General features: G+C 35.3%; 1 protein-coding gene and 2 pseudogenes across 7 annotated transcripts; all 3 read left to right on the top strand.

The window, feature by feature from the left end:
• The first annotated feature begins 591 nt into the window (after nucleotides 1-591).
• LOC120079548 (uncharacterized) lies at nucleotides 592-14,440 on the top strand. 7 transcript variants are annotated; one of them, XM_039033765.2, is made up of 8 exons: nucleotides 666-830; nucleotides 3,755-3,935; nucleotides 4,090-4,204; nucleotides 5,310-5,411; nucleotides 5,807-5,902; nucleotides 12,855-12,996; nucleotides 13,062-13,108; nucleotides 13,820-14,440. In XM_039033765.2, exons 3-8 carry the CDS (start codon nucleotides 4,115-4,117, stop codon nucleotides 14,039-14,041), a joined length of 699 nt encoding a protein of 232 aa, XP_038889693.1. In that variant the 5' UTR covers nucleotides 666-830; nucleotides 3,755-3,935; nucleotides 4,090-4,114; the 3' UTR covers nucleotides 14,042-14,440. The 7 variants fall into 7 exon arrangements, with proteins under 7 accessions (XP_038889692.1, XP_038889695.1, XP_038889693.1 ...); XM_039033766.2 differs by having other exon boundaries at nucleotides 684-830; nucleotides 3,758-3,935; XM_039033764.2 differs by lacking the exon at nucleotides 3,755-3,935 and having other exon boundaries at nucleotides 592-830.
• LOC150035384 (uncharacterized) lies at nucleotides 6,454-8,593 on the top strand (annotated as a pseudogene).
• On the top strand, nucleotides 9,580-11,029 carry LOC150035383 (uncharacterized; annotated as a pseudogene).
• Nucleotides 14,441-15,120: the final 680 nt, after the last annotated feature.

The raw sequence follows: 15,120 nt of genomic DNA, 5'->3' as shown, positions 1-15,120 counted from the left end.
ATTGTTCAACTACATTTCCCATAGATTTGGCAACCCTTGGCCCAAAAAAAATTAACTTTAATCCCAATTAAGATTATTTAATGATTTAATATGAAATTAATTAAGATATCATTTTTTAGATGACATGATATTTTTCTCACTCTATTTAACAAGAAATAATTATTAGAGATAAAATATAATTTTTTAAAAAGATTTTTTTTAAAATTTATTTAACCTAATGATTTATTTAATATAAAGTAGAGATTATTAGAGATAAAATGTATTTTTCATTTTTTTTAATTTTTTCTTTTCAAGAGTGAATGCTAGTGATGAGGAAAAATGTGATTTTTTTCTTTTGAACTATCAAAAATAGGAAAAAATAATTTATTTAAGGATTTTTAAATGTAAAATTACAGATCCACTAAAAGAGACAAAAGGAAAAATCAAGAGTCTTTTTTAGAGATATAGATTGTTTTTCAAAATGTTTGAAATGTGTGAAGGGTGGTATAGACATTTGGACTAGATTTTTAGTAATATTCATATATATAAAAAGGGAATCGAAGGCAATTTTGTAACTAATCCTATATATATAATTAGTTGCGTTGAAAAGCCAGTTTTTAAAATTCTTTATTATTTATTATTATTATTATTTTTAAAAAAAACCTCAGCAGGCCAGCAGGCCAGCAGCCCTAATCTATTCACGTGTTCCACTTCACCTTCTTCTTCACGCCATCTCCTCCGTTTCAGCAGCTCAGCTCAGTGTTACCGCTTCCTCTCTCCCGTACAGTGCTGCCGCCGCAGCCTCCTTCCCAGCGGTTTCGCACTGATTTTTTATCCTCTTGTTGTTACTGGTATTCTCTCAATCTCTACCTTTGTCTTTCTACTCAATTGAAAAAATAAATTAGGGCTTCTCCATGAAAGAATGGAGGAGTCGTTTGATTTTTTATTTTATATTCAATAAAATAGCCAAATAGCAATATTGCGATAAATAGGGACGTGGTTTGTGTTTGGCTGTTCCAATTCGGACGTGGGTATACCGCCATTTTGATTTGTTGCATATGTCTGTTCCCTCATTGGAAGCCCGTCAATTTGTCGCACTCATTGAAACAATTGAATAGCGGTAGAAGCAAAGAACTGCGCCTCCCTCGCTCATACGGATCTTAGGCCGTTTCCTCGATTTTGTTTCTCTTGCTCGCTTTCTGAGTTAAATTCTCAATAATTGGATGTATTAAACTGTCATTTTTTCTTATTGATTCATCCGTTGCTTTTCCAGGCCCACATCGTTATTTTGGAGATTTAGTAATGGACTTCGAATAGTCATCTGCCAATGCTTGCTTTGTATTTAGATGTTTTTTTTTTCTCTTTCAAATTTTGAATTACGTCATTTGATGTGTTTTATGCGCATATAGTTGTTGTGGATGCCATAGATTTTGCTTAGATAATGAAACAACAAATTTTATAGAAAAGTGTCGTGATTATCCCATTAGACACTCACTCATGTTGGTGGAAAAAAGAGAACTCCGGGGTAAAGTAGGACTTCTGGGATGGTTTAGATCCCAACTCTGTTTTGTTCCCACTTTCCATATCTTTCTTCTTAAACACGTCTTTTGGCAGATAGAAATTTGGTCATCTTACTTTCACATTCGAGAAGTTATCCTTGAAGCAAAAATGTTCGCCTTTTCCCAATAAATCTATTATTCTCATTAACTAACATTTTCGCCCATATTTTTTACTTGTCATTGGTGGGTATCAAAATCTAATACTGATTAGTGCTGGTAGTTCTCGTTATTTTAAATCATGCCTAGTGTATGCACTAAAAATCCCTTTGTGTCGTTCAACTTCTGAATCATCATGCCTTGGTGCACAATTGAATCTCAATTAATTCAATTTTCTCTTTCCCATTTAATAATGCTTCGGAGATTTCACTAATTTTTAACCCTTGAGAAAGAAAAACGGCTGACTTTTCAACTTCCAATTCTTCTAAAATCCTTGATGTTCATTGAAGCTGGGAAAATCCACATTCACTTCTTTCTATTTGAATGGAACCGCCTAATTGTGCTGACCAATAGTGGCAAAAATCGAGCTTTTCCAATAGGATAAAGGAAGGTTTTTGATTTGTTTCCAACCGCCATTGCATCTCAGAAGATCAGGTCTAGAATGAGGTCGATTAAACCATTGATCCAATTTCAAGTGTAAATGCCATAAAAATTTCCGTTTACCAATTTTGAATCTTGACTCTGCAGTTTTTTCCACTTTTAAAAGTGCTTTACCATCTATGAATGGATTGAATGAGACTGGAATTTGAAGATAATCTTCCAAGTTCCAAAGAATCCTTAATATCTTTCCAAAAGTAATGAGCAAACAATCTGGATACCACTAATAGAAAATTTAAATTAAAAGACAAAACGTCTGATTCTTTCTTTACCCAATTAGAAGTTGTTCCTGCTTCTGGAAGCTTTGGATTTGGACTCATCAGCTTTGAAATTGCTTGCCTTGAATGAAGAATCGGCTCCATTACTTCCTTGCCTTTACTAATATTGGAAGATTTTTCAGCAGAGATGTTTTCTTGATGATGCAACTTTTGAGGAAATGACTTAGTTCGAATCACTTCAGCATAAGATCTCAAAGAGTTAGAACCAAAAATCTTTTCCCTTGATTCCCTACTGATTTTGCATTTTTGTGTACATTGGAAATTAGCTTACCGATAATCTGTGGATGACCAATGCAATCAGAAATTATACCTTTGAATGTCATCCAGCCCTTCTAGTTAGCACCTAGTGGAACATGAATATCCCCTTCTTGCTTCCATCTCTGAACGAAACTTTGAAAGACGAACTACTCCAATATCCAGCTGATCTTTCTTGCTGAAGAATGCATTATCCGGACCCTTTGTCAATTGCATCAGACCTACTGCTATCCATTTTGCCATTAAAGTCGAAAGGAATACCTTAATCTTCTTGCTCAAATCTCCCAAGAAGAAGCCCCACTCTTCTCTCCAAATACAGAGCATGCGGCAACTCTTAACTTCCATTGAATTTTGTATTTGAGAGATGTTGAGACTTCTTCTTCTTCAGTCACAGAGGATGTACAATCTTTTCCCCGACTGAAAATATTCTTGAAGAACCATCTTAATCTCCTTCCAAGATTAATGTGTAAACAATCCAGTAACCATCAGCATATAATCAAGTTTCAAGTCTACTACTTCTCTTTTCAAAACCAAGTGGACACTTGAGCGGTTTTGACCTTCAAATACAGCTTCTAAATTATTTGTACGCAATCTGTAAGAAGAAGAAGATTTCTATTTAACCACATCTGCATACCTTCTCTTAACCATCTTGGCATCCTTTAAATCGATAAGCTGAATAGTCTTTGAATCTTTGATATGAATTTGAGATTGAGTTTTTTCAAAAGCTGTGATGAAATCTCTAATCATTTCCCAAAACACTAACCGCCATTTCTTATCTATACCACTGGGGACATGAAGATTTTTCCATCCACCAGTAGCTGGCCAGATTGCACGCTCAAAGAATCAACCAAATGTAGATCTAAACTTAGCTAGTCAAATAACCTCACAATCATCTTTCTCCTTCTTTTGGAAGAATTCCTTAATTGGAGAATGTAGAATGTCCATTAAACTAAATTCAAACCAACGCTAGGGTGATAGAGAGAGGAACATCTTTTTGTTTGTCATATCTTCAATGAAAAAACCGCTGTCCTCATGCTAAATGCAAAAATAAGAATTCTGAATGCAACAGCTTTTAACTTCCATTCTCAGCAGGCAAGTAGAAGCTAACCAGTCTTGTGGAAGATTGGAGAGCTAACTGGAGGGGAAGGCTAAGAGGGTTGAGGAAGAAGAAAAGGAGGGAGGACAGAGGAGGGAGCATCACCTCACTTCTCTTTTTCCTTTGATTTCTATCCCTATGCTGTCCCATGTTATAAATGAAGAATTGATATCTGTATTAGTTCTAATTCAAGAAAAACCTTCTCCTACTTATTTGTTTTTCTAACCTTTAATACCGTGTGTGTTCATGTATATATATATTTTTTGGAATTTATTGCTCTTCGTTAAGTGTCTGTAAGTTGCTGGATTTTTTCCATCATTTTCCTCAGATTTCTAGCCTGGACATATTTCAAAATGGGTAAGAATCAAGCGTACAAAGCAATGCAGAAAGCCAGGCTGGGATCCTCAAGCTCAGCTGGGCCAGCTGAGATTGAAGATGGAATGGTTTGTACCCTTTCACACTACTAACCCTGCGTATTTGCTCCCGTTGAAATGTTCATAATTGAAAATTTCCGTATTGTGATGTTCAATTTTTGTATTGACTCAATTTGTGGTAATTTCATGCTAGGGAAGTTTATATAGTCGATCAATGTTATTTATTCTGTTTTAGTAGACTCAATAGGTCTCTCAATGAAATAAAATGTCAGTTAGCTGTAGATTCATAATAAGTTCAAGGTTCAAATTGACTTTGATTCTCTGAATTTATACAATGTTCAACTGTTAAAAGAAAACATATATATCCTTCTCAAGGAAAGTAAACATTTTATCAATAGTGTTCTTTTTCCTAGGTGCTACAGAATATATATGTAAGAATACTTTGGAGAAGGCAACATTTTATGGTTTCTATGTTCTGTTAAGTTATTATTATGTCTTTTGGACCCCCCGGGGGGGGGGGGGGGGGGGGTCTTAATCTTCTAAATTACTATTGGGTGTCTTCTGTCCTCCCTGACGTTTCTGTTGCCATCACTTTCTCGAAATAAATAAGTGACTCCTTTATGGACTGCATTGTTTAGATATGGATGACTACTGTTTGTCAAAGATTTGATGACTGTAAAGTTTGACATTTTAATTAGAAGGGTTGTGTTTCTCCAATCATTTGTTTATTATCGTAATACTCATTCTAAGTTCATACTTTTTATCTGGCTTTAGTTTTATTTGGGCTACTTCTCTTATATAGAAATTCCTAAAGAAAGAAGATGTTTCTTTTGGGTAAACGATATATTGGCTTAAGTTAGGTTACTGTTGTTTAGAAGTAGCATAGTAATCCTGCATAAGAATAAGAACAACTAGTTATCTTCTCTTTACGAACCATCAGTAAAGTAGTCTGACTGTCACTGCTTGGATCTTCATTTTGATGACTATATGATCTGTTGGAGAACAAAATCCAGGTTAGCCCTGGATAATTGGTTGATGACAGGCCTGTTATTAATGAAGTAAGATTTTTTATTTATATTCTTTTTGTATAAGTTGAGATTCTGATGCGAATTATTCATCAGTATAATAGGGATATTATCTTCTCCTTTATTGTCATTGATGAGGACTGTCTCAGGTGGATGGTTCATTTCATTCACCAGCTTGGCATGCTGCTCGTTTGGCCAGCCTTAATACTTCTCACACGATTACCTGGGAGGAATATAAGAGGAAGCAAAAGGTAAGTCTATGTGGATTACATTTTCCAATTAATTCTTCATGCATCAGCATCTAAATTGGTTGTCCTAAGTTCCTAGCGTCATTCACTCTTCTTGCAAATGCTTTGCCCAAGTGTACAGTTTGAGGAGAAAGTACAGGATAATTAGTATATTAATTAATATTTAGTTTAGTTGATAATTTAGATTAATTAGTATTTAATTAGTTAATTGTTTGAATTTCTTGTAAGGCTATAAATAGCCACTTTAGGATTTGTAATAGGAGCTTTTTGATCATCCATTTTAATATTGAACATTGTGGTCTCTCTAGAGAGTCTTCTCCCATCTCTTAGGGATGGATTTCCCTTCTTGGCCATGGATTTGGCCTAAATACCTTTTCTGTTGCATCGATTGGTATTAGAGCCCCTGGATGATGTTCTCAGGAAGGAGCCAAACCATAGATGGCAGTCGGAGATGGCGCACATCAACGATGGACTGTTGGATTTGCCTCTCTAAGGTATGTTCAAACTCAAAACACTTCACTATCATCACCTACGTTACCACTTCCGTATTCATCACCCCACCACATCCATGTTTATCACCATTCTACCCCATCCAAACCTCTTGAACCATATCACCCTTCATCCACACATTCCCATCCATCCATTCCATCCAACCGCAACAATGATGGAGAAGAGGAAGAGGAAGGGGAAGACAGTGACGAAGGAATCAAAGAGAAATAGAGTTTATAGCTATACAATAAGCAATGATGGAATTGAGAAATCAAATCGGTGGGCGTTTACTTTGAATCTCACAAGACATCCAAAATATTTTTGTAAATTTGCACCATGAGAAGAAGAGAAAAATGGAAACAAGACACTGGAGTTTTCGCCTTCATCAGAGAAGGTTGTTTAGTTGGAGAGTTGTCGAACATAGACCCAAAACACTTACCCTTGTTTCTTGGAAGAAGAAAATAGAGAAAACGAAGAAACGGGAGAGAAGATCGGAGATGAAGAAGAAAATGCTCCATCGTCGGAGGTTGATTTTTTGAAGCAGTTTGTATTCGCCATGAAGTCATTTGGGGTTCTAGCTTTTTCAGAGAACATCCATGCTGTTGCAACTTTGCTAGAGAGGTGGCCATTCACTTGCTATTGGGGCTTCGTCGAAATACCTCTTGACCACCATGAGATCGTCGGAAGGTGGCATGAACACCGTCGTCATTGTCTCGTTGGAGAAGCCACTGTTGTCGGCAATTAAACTAAAAATGGGATTGTGGTTGGTGGCTAATCACCCTCACAGTGATGTAGACAGAAAGATAAAAGAAATGGCAGTGTTTTAAAAGGCGCACGACGCCTTGGCGCAAGGCACATGAGTGGTGCCTCACCTTGAAAAGGCAAGGCGCAATACATAAGTTGCGTGCTTTTTATGAGGTACAAGGCGTGCGCTTATGCATGAGGCGCGGTTGTTTCGTTATTTATAAAAGAATACATGGGTTCCTTCAAAATGCAAGAAATCCTACCTTTTAAGGTTTTTATTAAAAAAACAATAATTTTTAAACGTAGTTGCATAAACGGGAAGGAAAAAGATTGTGCCGTATTGCCGTTCAGTATTCCTCATGCACGACGCCATTAAAGTAGGCAGCAGCCCCTTCGGTTTAACGGCACGACTATACCATCTTTGTTTCTTCTTCAAAGTGCAATTTTGACGACTACTTCAGTTATGGACTCACTATCACGTAGTGTTCTTCTCTTCAGTCTTCAATGTAGCCACAGTGCTACAGCTACACTTCTTCAGCTCATTGGAGATTAAATGACAAGGTCCAACACTCTGTTTTTGAAGAAAAAACAGAAGAGAAGACAAGACAACACATAAGAAGCCAAGCATTCTGTTTTTTTTTTTTTTTGGAAGAAAAAACAGAGGAGAATATGATCCAACACTCTGCATTTCCTATAAAGGATTCACCCCTTCCTTACACTGAACTTTCAATCTCGACTTGAACGGTTTGTCATCTTATTTTTTTTCAATCCAAAAACTTTTTCTATAAAGTTTGTTCCATATTTCGTTCTAGCCTCACTTCAATGCGATTTTTTTAATCTTTCTTTTGGGAGGGATTTGTGTATCAGATTTGCTGTTGGAACTCTTGAAATTAGAACTTATTTTATATTTATTTTTTCATGCCTTACATTTATATATGACACAAATCATGGCTTATGGCATGCAACATGCTATTGTAATATGTGATATGTGTATTCTCTCTCTCTCTCTTTCTTTTTTTTTTTCCTCTCTAATATTTGTTTTGTTACTTGCATTGCAATTTTCATAACATAGATCGTTGAGGATGGTTTTAAAAAAGATCCAACATGGAAATATGCTCCATTGTAGAATGCCCAAGATATACATTTGTGTGTGGATTTTGTTTGAAAATAACCAAAGGAGGGGTCTATAGGATGAAACAACACCTTGTTGGTGGTTATAGAAATGCCACGGCTTGTAGAAAATGTCCGGATCACGTGAAGGAGGAAATTTAAGAGTATATGTCTAAGAAAAAGGAGATTAAAGAATAAAGAAATTTGATTGTGGACATTGATGTAGAAAATTGCGGTATCAAGGACGAGGATGAAGATGAAGTGATAGTAAACAATGTGAATAAAAGAGCAATATCGAGTGGTCCAAGTCCAAAGAAGCCAAGACAAAAGGGTCCAATGGATGCATATTTTACATGAAACCTAGAAACTGTGGTTCAAAATAGAAAGAATGACAAAGGAAAGAAAAACAAACGACAATGAATACAACCTACAAAAAGGAGATGAGGGAGTGCACCGTTCAAAGGGTTGCTTGATGGTTTTATGATGCTGGAATACCTCTCAACGCTTGCAATTATGAAAGTTTGGCACCTATGATTGAAGCAATAGGGTAATTCGGTCCTGGATTGAAACCACTGTCTTATCATGAATTAAGAGTGCCATGTTTAAAAAAGGAGTTAAATGCCACTCACGAGCTCATGAAGAGTCATAAGGTGGAGTGGGCCAAAGTTGGATGCACTGTTTTGGTTGATGGATGGATGGACGGATAGAAGAAATATGACTTTTTTTTTTTGAAATGGAAACAACTTTTCATTGATATAATGAAAAGAGACTATTGCTCAAAGTACAAAGCTCATAATACAACGAAATAAGATAATAATCATAATAATTCGGAGCTCAATGGATTAGTAAGTGCACCAGAACATCTCAACTAGATTGACACCCTCGTAGCACCCTCGTCATATGCATTTACAAGATGAAAGTATCAAACAAAATCAGAGACTATTAGTAGTTATAGAGAAGGTATAAAAGCATTCCAGTTGTGGCAAATGTCCTGGATAGAATAATCAACAAAGAACTTGGATTGAGAGCACCAAGAGGAAGCTAATAGGCGGGCTGATCCAAATTTGTCTGACCATTCGGTAGTCTTGTTGTTGACCAAAGAATTTGTGTCTTAGAAGACAAGATCGGTTCAGTCAAAATATGGGAAACATTACTGTGAATGTTCTGTCCAAAGACCTAATGTATGTTGAAATATGAAAAGAGATTCCTCTAGCATTTTCTTGAATAAGGACAATCAAAGAACACGTGTAAGTCTTCACTACTTGGTAGGCATAAGTGGCAGATGGTGGGTGAAAGGCAATGAGATTGAAGTTTGTGTTGCAACACTTCAGAGCAAGTAAGAGATCCAGAAATTAAAGCCCAAACCAGAATGTTGATTTTTCTTGGGCTTTTGGACTTCTAGAGGGCCTGAAAAAGCTCTTTTTCCAAAGGGGGAGATGAGTTCAAGTGCTTTGATAAGGACTTTACTGAAAATCCTCCAGACGAATTCAATGACCACACCCTTGCATCAGCCCTTTGGGTTGGTTTTTTTTCCTTCCAGACAGCCCATTAATTGCTGGAATTTTGAGAATTCCTCATCCTTTAGAGGCCTTTGAAATAACAGATTTCAAGAGCAAATTCCCGGGTCTCAATGCTCACTAATGTTACCTTTAGGCATTGTAGCAACATGGTAGAGATGAGGGAAGCTTTCTTTGAACGCAATGTTGGAGCACCACGGGTCAAGTAAAAAATAAATGTTTGTTCCATTTCCCAATTTGAAAGTTGCAAGCAATTCAAACTTGATCCATGTCTTAGATATGCTAATCCAAGGGCTCCTTAGACTCAAGCCATGTTTCCTCGAGGTATGCTAAAAATGAGGGTCTACTCCATGAATGCTCTCTACAACTTCGCTCCATAATGAGTCGTGTTCTTTTAGAAAATGCCAATTCCATTTGAATAATAATGCTAAGTTCCTATTCTACAGGTTACCAATTCCGAGGCCACCATCATGCAAGGCTTTAGGGAATTTCTCCCATTTAACCAAATGATTTATTTTTCTATCCTTCTGACCTTCCCAGATAGGACATTGATTAACTTTTTAGTTAATAGTCCAAAAGGCACCATGTTCATTGAGTCAATTGTAAAGGATGGGAAGAAAATGTTTGAATTGTTGATTGTTTTGTAGAACGCATTGGAGAAGCTAATGTTGTACAAGTTGTTACTGATAGTGCCTCTGCAAATGTGATGATACAAAGAATGCAAGTACTAGTTACGTCTTTTGAAATTAGCTAGTGCCTAATACCTTATTAAGAGACTAATATGTTCTTATTTTACTTTGTTAACACTTAATAGTGAGACTATTAGAAGCAAAATGACCACAATTAGTTTGTTCGCCATGTGCTGCTCATTGCATAGACTTGATGTTGGAGGACATATACAAGATCCCCAATATTCGCAAAACATTGAGAAGGGGCATGAAGAATAGCAATTTTATTTATGTTCGACCAAGATTGTTAAATATGGTGAGACGATTTACTGAGCTAAAAGAGTTGATTAGACTAGCTAAAACTTGTTTTGCTAATGTTTGCATCACATTATCAAGTATACATCGTCAAAAGAGCAACTTGAGGAAGATGTTTACTTCAAATGAATGGAAGAATAGCAAATGGAGCAAGGAGCAACAAGGCAAACGAGTAGTTCAAACTGTTTTGTTGGCTAGTTTCTGGACTCCGATTGTTTTTGCTCTTAAAGTATCAGGCCCACTAGTGCTGAGTACTTAGACCGGTGGATGGCGAGAAGAAGCCTTCTATAGGATATCTTTATAAGGCCATGGACAGACCTGAGGAAGTTGATAGAGAAGAAAAATACAAGGACATTTTTACAATCATTGATAGAAGATGGGAGCTTCAGTTGCTTCAACTTTGCATGCAGCTAGATATTATTTAAATCCAGGATTCTATTATTCAAATCCCAACATTAAGGAGGATGATGAAATAGTTAGTGGGTTGTACTCATGTATAACAAAAATGGTTGTTTCAATGGACATACGAGACGAGACACTTGCAGAACTAAGCAAGTACAAGAGAGTTGAAGGATTTTTTGGACAAACTTTAGCAATCGAACAAAGGGAGGAAATATCTCCAGGTAAACCATAAATTTTAACTTCTTAAGTATTTGGTAAGTATGGGATCACTCAACTATAAGCTATTAATATATATTTTTGGTAGTGGAATGGTAGGATAATTTTGGACAACTCAACTCCAAACTTGCAAAAGTTTGCCGTGAGAATTTTAGGTCTTATTTGTAATGCCTCCGGATATGAACGTAATTGGAGTATGTTTTAGCAAGTTAGCTTTCCTCTCCTTTTAAGTATATTGAGAATTAATTTCTATAGTTTCAATGACAATGGAACTTTTGAACTTCGCAATTTCATAGCAAGAAACGAAACAGGCTTGCTCAAAGTTGTCTGAATGATTTAGTGTTCATCAAATACAATAGAGCATTAAAACGTCGATACAACATTTGAGATATCATCGACTCCATCTTTTTAAAAGATATTGATGATAGTAATGAGTGGTTGATTGGAAGAATGGATGATGATTCTGAGGAGGATGAGTTTGTATTCAATGATGGTTCTTTAACATGGCGTGATGTTTCAAGAGCTGCTGGAGCAAGAGAACCTGCCCACTATTCTAGAGTTAGTACCTCAAGAGCTAAGGCTAACGTTTCATGTCCATCCTCGTCTCCACACAACCCACCCCCACACAAGTAAATTTGGATGACTCCAAGATGGAAGAAGATATAGATGGTTATAAGTCCAATGATGGAGTGAATGAAGATGAGGACTGATTTAGTGACGATGAGTTTGATCTTTAAAACTAAATTTTATTTGTGATTGTTGTTGACTGCTGTATAGTTTTGTGTTTTGTTTTGTTATTTTTTTGGCGAGAATTGACTACTGAGATATTGGCTTGATTTTGTGTTGAAAAACTAATATTATAAAATTGGTTATCATTTATATATTGTAGTTAAGCCTCATTTCTTCCCAGGAAGATTTTCTGTTTTGTATATATACATATATATATATATTTTAATTTTTTTTTTTATATATATTTAGTGCACCTTAAAAAAAAAAAGCCCGTGCCTTTTTGTGCGGCGTGCGTCCAGGCTTCAAAGGGCCATTGTGCCTTAATGCGTCTCCGGTTTTATAGAACACTGAGAAGGGGCAACTATGGTATTTCACAATAAAACCTTAAAGGAAACTTTGTTGACTGCAACCTTGGATCCTTTAATGGGTTTCTCTTCAACATTGGGCTTATTGGGCTGAAATATGAATTTTCACTTTAATTGCAACTGAATGGTGAATTTGCATTTCAATTGGATGGAATTTGTATGGAGCATCATTTTAATTCTAAGTTGGATTCTAATTCCAATTTGGATTTGGGACATTTTGCATCAAAGAATTTTCAATTGGAGTCTACCGCACTCACATAGCGAGGGGAACTCAAGGATGAGTTCATTTTTTTAAGTCAGTATGAATGATGAGGAGAATTATAGTATAATTAATATATTTTAATTAATATTTAGTTTAGTTGATAATTTAAATTTAGTTTATAATTAGTTAATTGTTCGAATTTCTTGTAAGGTTATAGATAGTCACTTTAGGGTTTGTAGTAGGGAGCTTTTGAATATCCATTTAAATATAGAACCTTTGTTCTTTTGAGAGAGTTCTCTCTTTTAGGGATGGATTTCACTTGTTTGGGTATTTGGCCTAAATATCATCCATCCCATGTTTAGGTATTTGGCATAAATATCTCAACCCACTGCATCAGAACATACTAGGATTATACATGCTATCCATGACGATATCATATTGTTGTCTTTGCAATTTGTGAGCAGCACATTCTTTTTCTAAGCAATAATAAAATTGTCCGTCATTATTCTTTTAACTGACACAATCTCTTATCATTACATATAGAATAACAGTTTTTCTAGTCCACAAACAACCAATCGGTGTCTGATATTTTTCCAGATCTGTCTTAGTCTAACATAATTGGGAATTGTATGTTGCCATGATCACCAACAAATTTACCTTACGTCTTCATGTGCTGTTTGGTGCTTCAGGAAGATGAGTTGAAAAAGGGAGAGCTGGAAGCAGATACGGATAGAATGATGAAAGAATATAGAGCACAATTGGATGCTGAGCGTGCACGAAAACTTGCTCATGGAAGGAATCGTTCTAGTAGCAAGACTGGTCATGAAAAGGGTACGTTTGATGAATTTTGATATTAATTAGATGAATGAGATCTTCTAAAGTGGTCAGCATTACAGATAGGAAGAACAGAGAGTTAAAGAAGCGGAGCAAAAAAAAGAGAAAGGTGCTGACATTGTTAAACTCTTTACTACCCCAATTCAGCTATATTGCGTTTTCATAATGTTTGCTCATCTGAGTTGAAAAATATTGTTAAACTTGATGATCCACTCAAGTTACTAATAGTCATGTCAATAGTATGAGCACTACGAAATCATGAAACATCCCTTTAGCACAAGGGTATTTCGGTGCCTAGGTTAAATTAGAATCTAGTAAAATTTTGGGTGCATTTTGAAATCAATAAATTCTTGTAAACCGATTTCCTCCATTCATCTCCTGAGTTGAGATTCATATAAAAGGATTGTACAATGACTGTGGGAACTAAATTGAACTCCAAACGCAAGTCGTGAATATATCATGCTCGAAAGCGATTAAAAATTCTTCAATTGCTAATCATCCACGATTATTTATCTCAATTCTATCTCTTGTTAACCATATTATATGCTTCCTTTTTCCAGTAACTGTGAATCTCTCAGATTATTAGATTATATAAAAGGATTGTACAATGACTGTGGGAACTAAATTGAACTCTCAAACACAAATCGTGAATATATCATGCTTGAAAGTGATTAAAAATTCTTCAAATGCTAATCATCCATGATTATTTATCTCAATTCTATCTTGTTAACCATCTTATATGCTTCCGTTTTCCAGTAACTGAATCTCTTGATTATTAGATTATGTAAAAAAACCGTCCTTTTTACTTTTGCTGTCGTAGCATTCCAAGAGGAAATTGTCTGGGTCTAGCTCCTCAAGTTCATCCTCTGATTCATCCAGCAGCGACGAAGAGGAAAGAGAATCTAAAAGATCCAAGTCCAAATCAAAGAGATCTAAGAGGGAGAAGAAGCATAAGTCGAGAACCAAGCACTCTTCCAGTGACAATGAAGAGGCCGATGGTCCCGTGCCACTTTCAAGATTCTTTGAGAAAGTGAAGAATTAAGGGGTATTTGTTCTGTAACGTTCATAGAAATTCCAGTCTTGAAATAGCATATTTGATCCTCTTCATTTTCTTTTGAATTTGCATTTACACGTCGTTTCGAGGTTTTCTAAAGTAGGAGCGGTCCATGTCGTAGAAGATTGGACCCATGTGATGATGCGAATTACCAAATGTGAACAACCAAGTGATCAAACCTGCAAATATTCCAAAGTTAACACTCACACAGCAAGTCAAGTTGTGTTCCATTTTCATTAGGATAGTGCTTGTGACGGAAAAGAAATTAGAAACCTGCAAGTATTATAGAGTATAAACTATAAAGTGAAACTATTGTCATATGTATTTAATAAATGTAAAACATGTCTAGTGCAAGTTTAGTGAAGTTTTGAAGAAAATGTTTCTATACCTGGAATTTTGTCAAAATTAGTTAATAATTTATACTATAATTGAGTTTAACTCCACTTATTATTAATTGATTTTAGTATTTGGTTTTCAATTTTTAAGAAACAAAAATCATAGGGGACTGTTTGGGTGTTAATAAAATGTTTGGAGTTCATATGTTTGTGTTTGGGGTGCAAAGTTGAGTTTATATGTTTTGAGTATTGGTGTAGTTTTTTGAACTTTAAATAATTTGTTTTTATGATTATTATTTTTGTTTTGAAACTTTTTTATTCAATGATCCCATCAATTTTCAATTGAATAAAATATGGATTGCAAATATATATATATATATATATATATATATATTTTAATTTTTAAAGTTTTTTTTCTCTTTCTTTTGTTTATTGGGTAATTATGAGTAATAATTAACTCATATTTCTTGTAGATGTATGGTTAAATAAAATGAGAAATCAAAACATTTTATTCCTAATTTTTCTCAATAAATTTCATTTTAAATTCTTTCAATTTTGAAGATCATCAGAGAACTAAAGTACGATTTGCATAATTATATCGATAAAAAGAATGAGGGAAGCTCCAATAAAAAAATATTGGAAGGGAAAAATACTTCGAAGATGAACTTGTTCACATTCAATAGTCAAGAATTCTGGACAATATTGGGTTGGAACAATTTATTCTCTAATTTT

The sequence above is a fragment of the Benincasa hispida genome, chromosome 6 (assembly GCF_027475165.1).
Source record: "Benincasa hispida cultivar pf3 chromosome 6, pf3_genome.v1.1, whole genome shotgun sequence".
NCBI classification, from domain to species: domain Eukaryota; kingdom Viridiplantae; phylum Streptophyta; class Magnoliopsida; order Cucurbitales; family Cucurbitaceae; genus Benincasa; species Benincasa hispida.
This window is presented reverse-complemented; position numbering and strand designations above follow the sequence as displayed.

Excerpts from the sequence above, each read along its gene's own strand:
- LOC120079548 (XM_039033764.2), top strand. The coding sequence starts at position 4,115 with ATGGGTAAGAATCAAGCGTACAAAGCAATGCAGAAAGCCAGGCTGGGA. Across the intron at positions 4,205-5,309 it reads CTGAGATTGAAGATGGAATG|GTGGATGGTTCATTTCATTC; the intron begins GTTTGTACCCTT and ends GGACTGTCTCAG. Across the intron at positions 12,997-13,061 it reads CAAGACTGGTCATGAAAAGG|ATAGGAAGAACAGAGAGTTA; the intron begins GTACGTTTGATG and ends TCAGCATTACAG.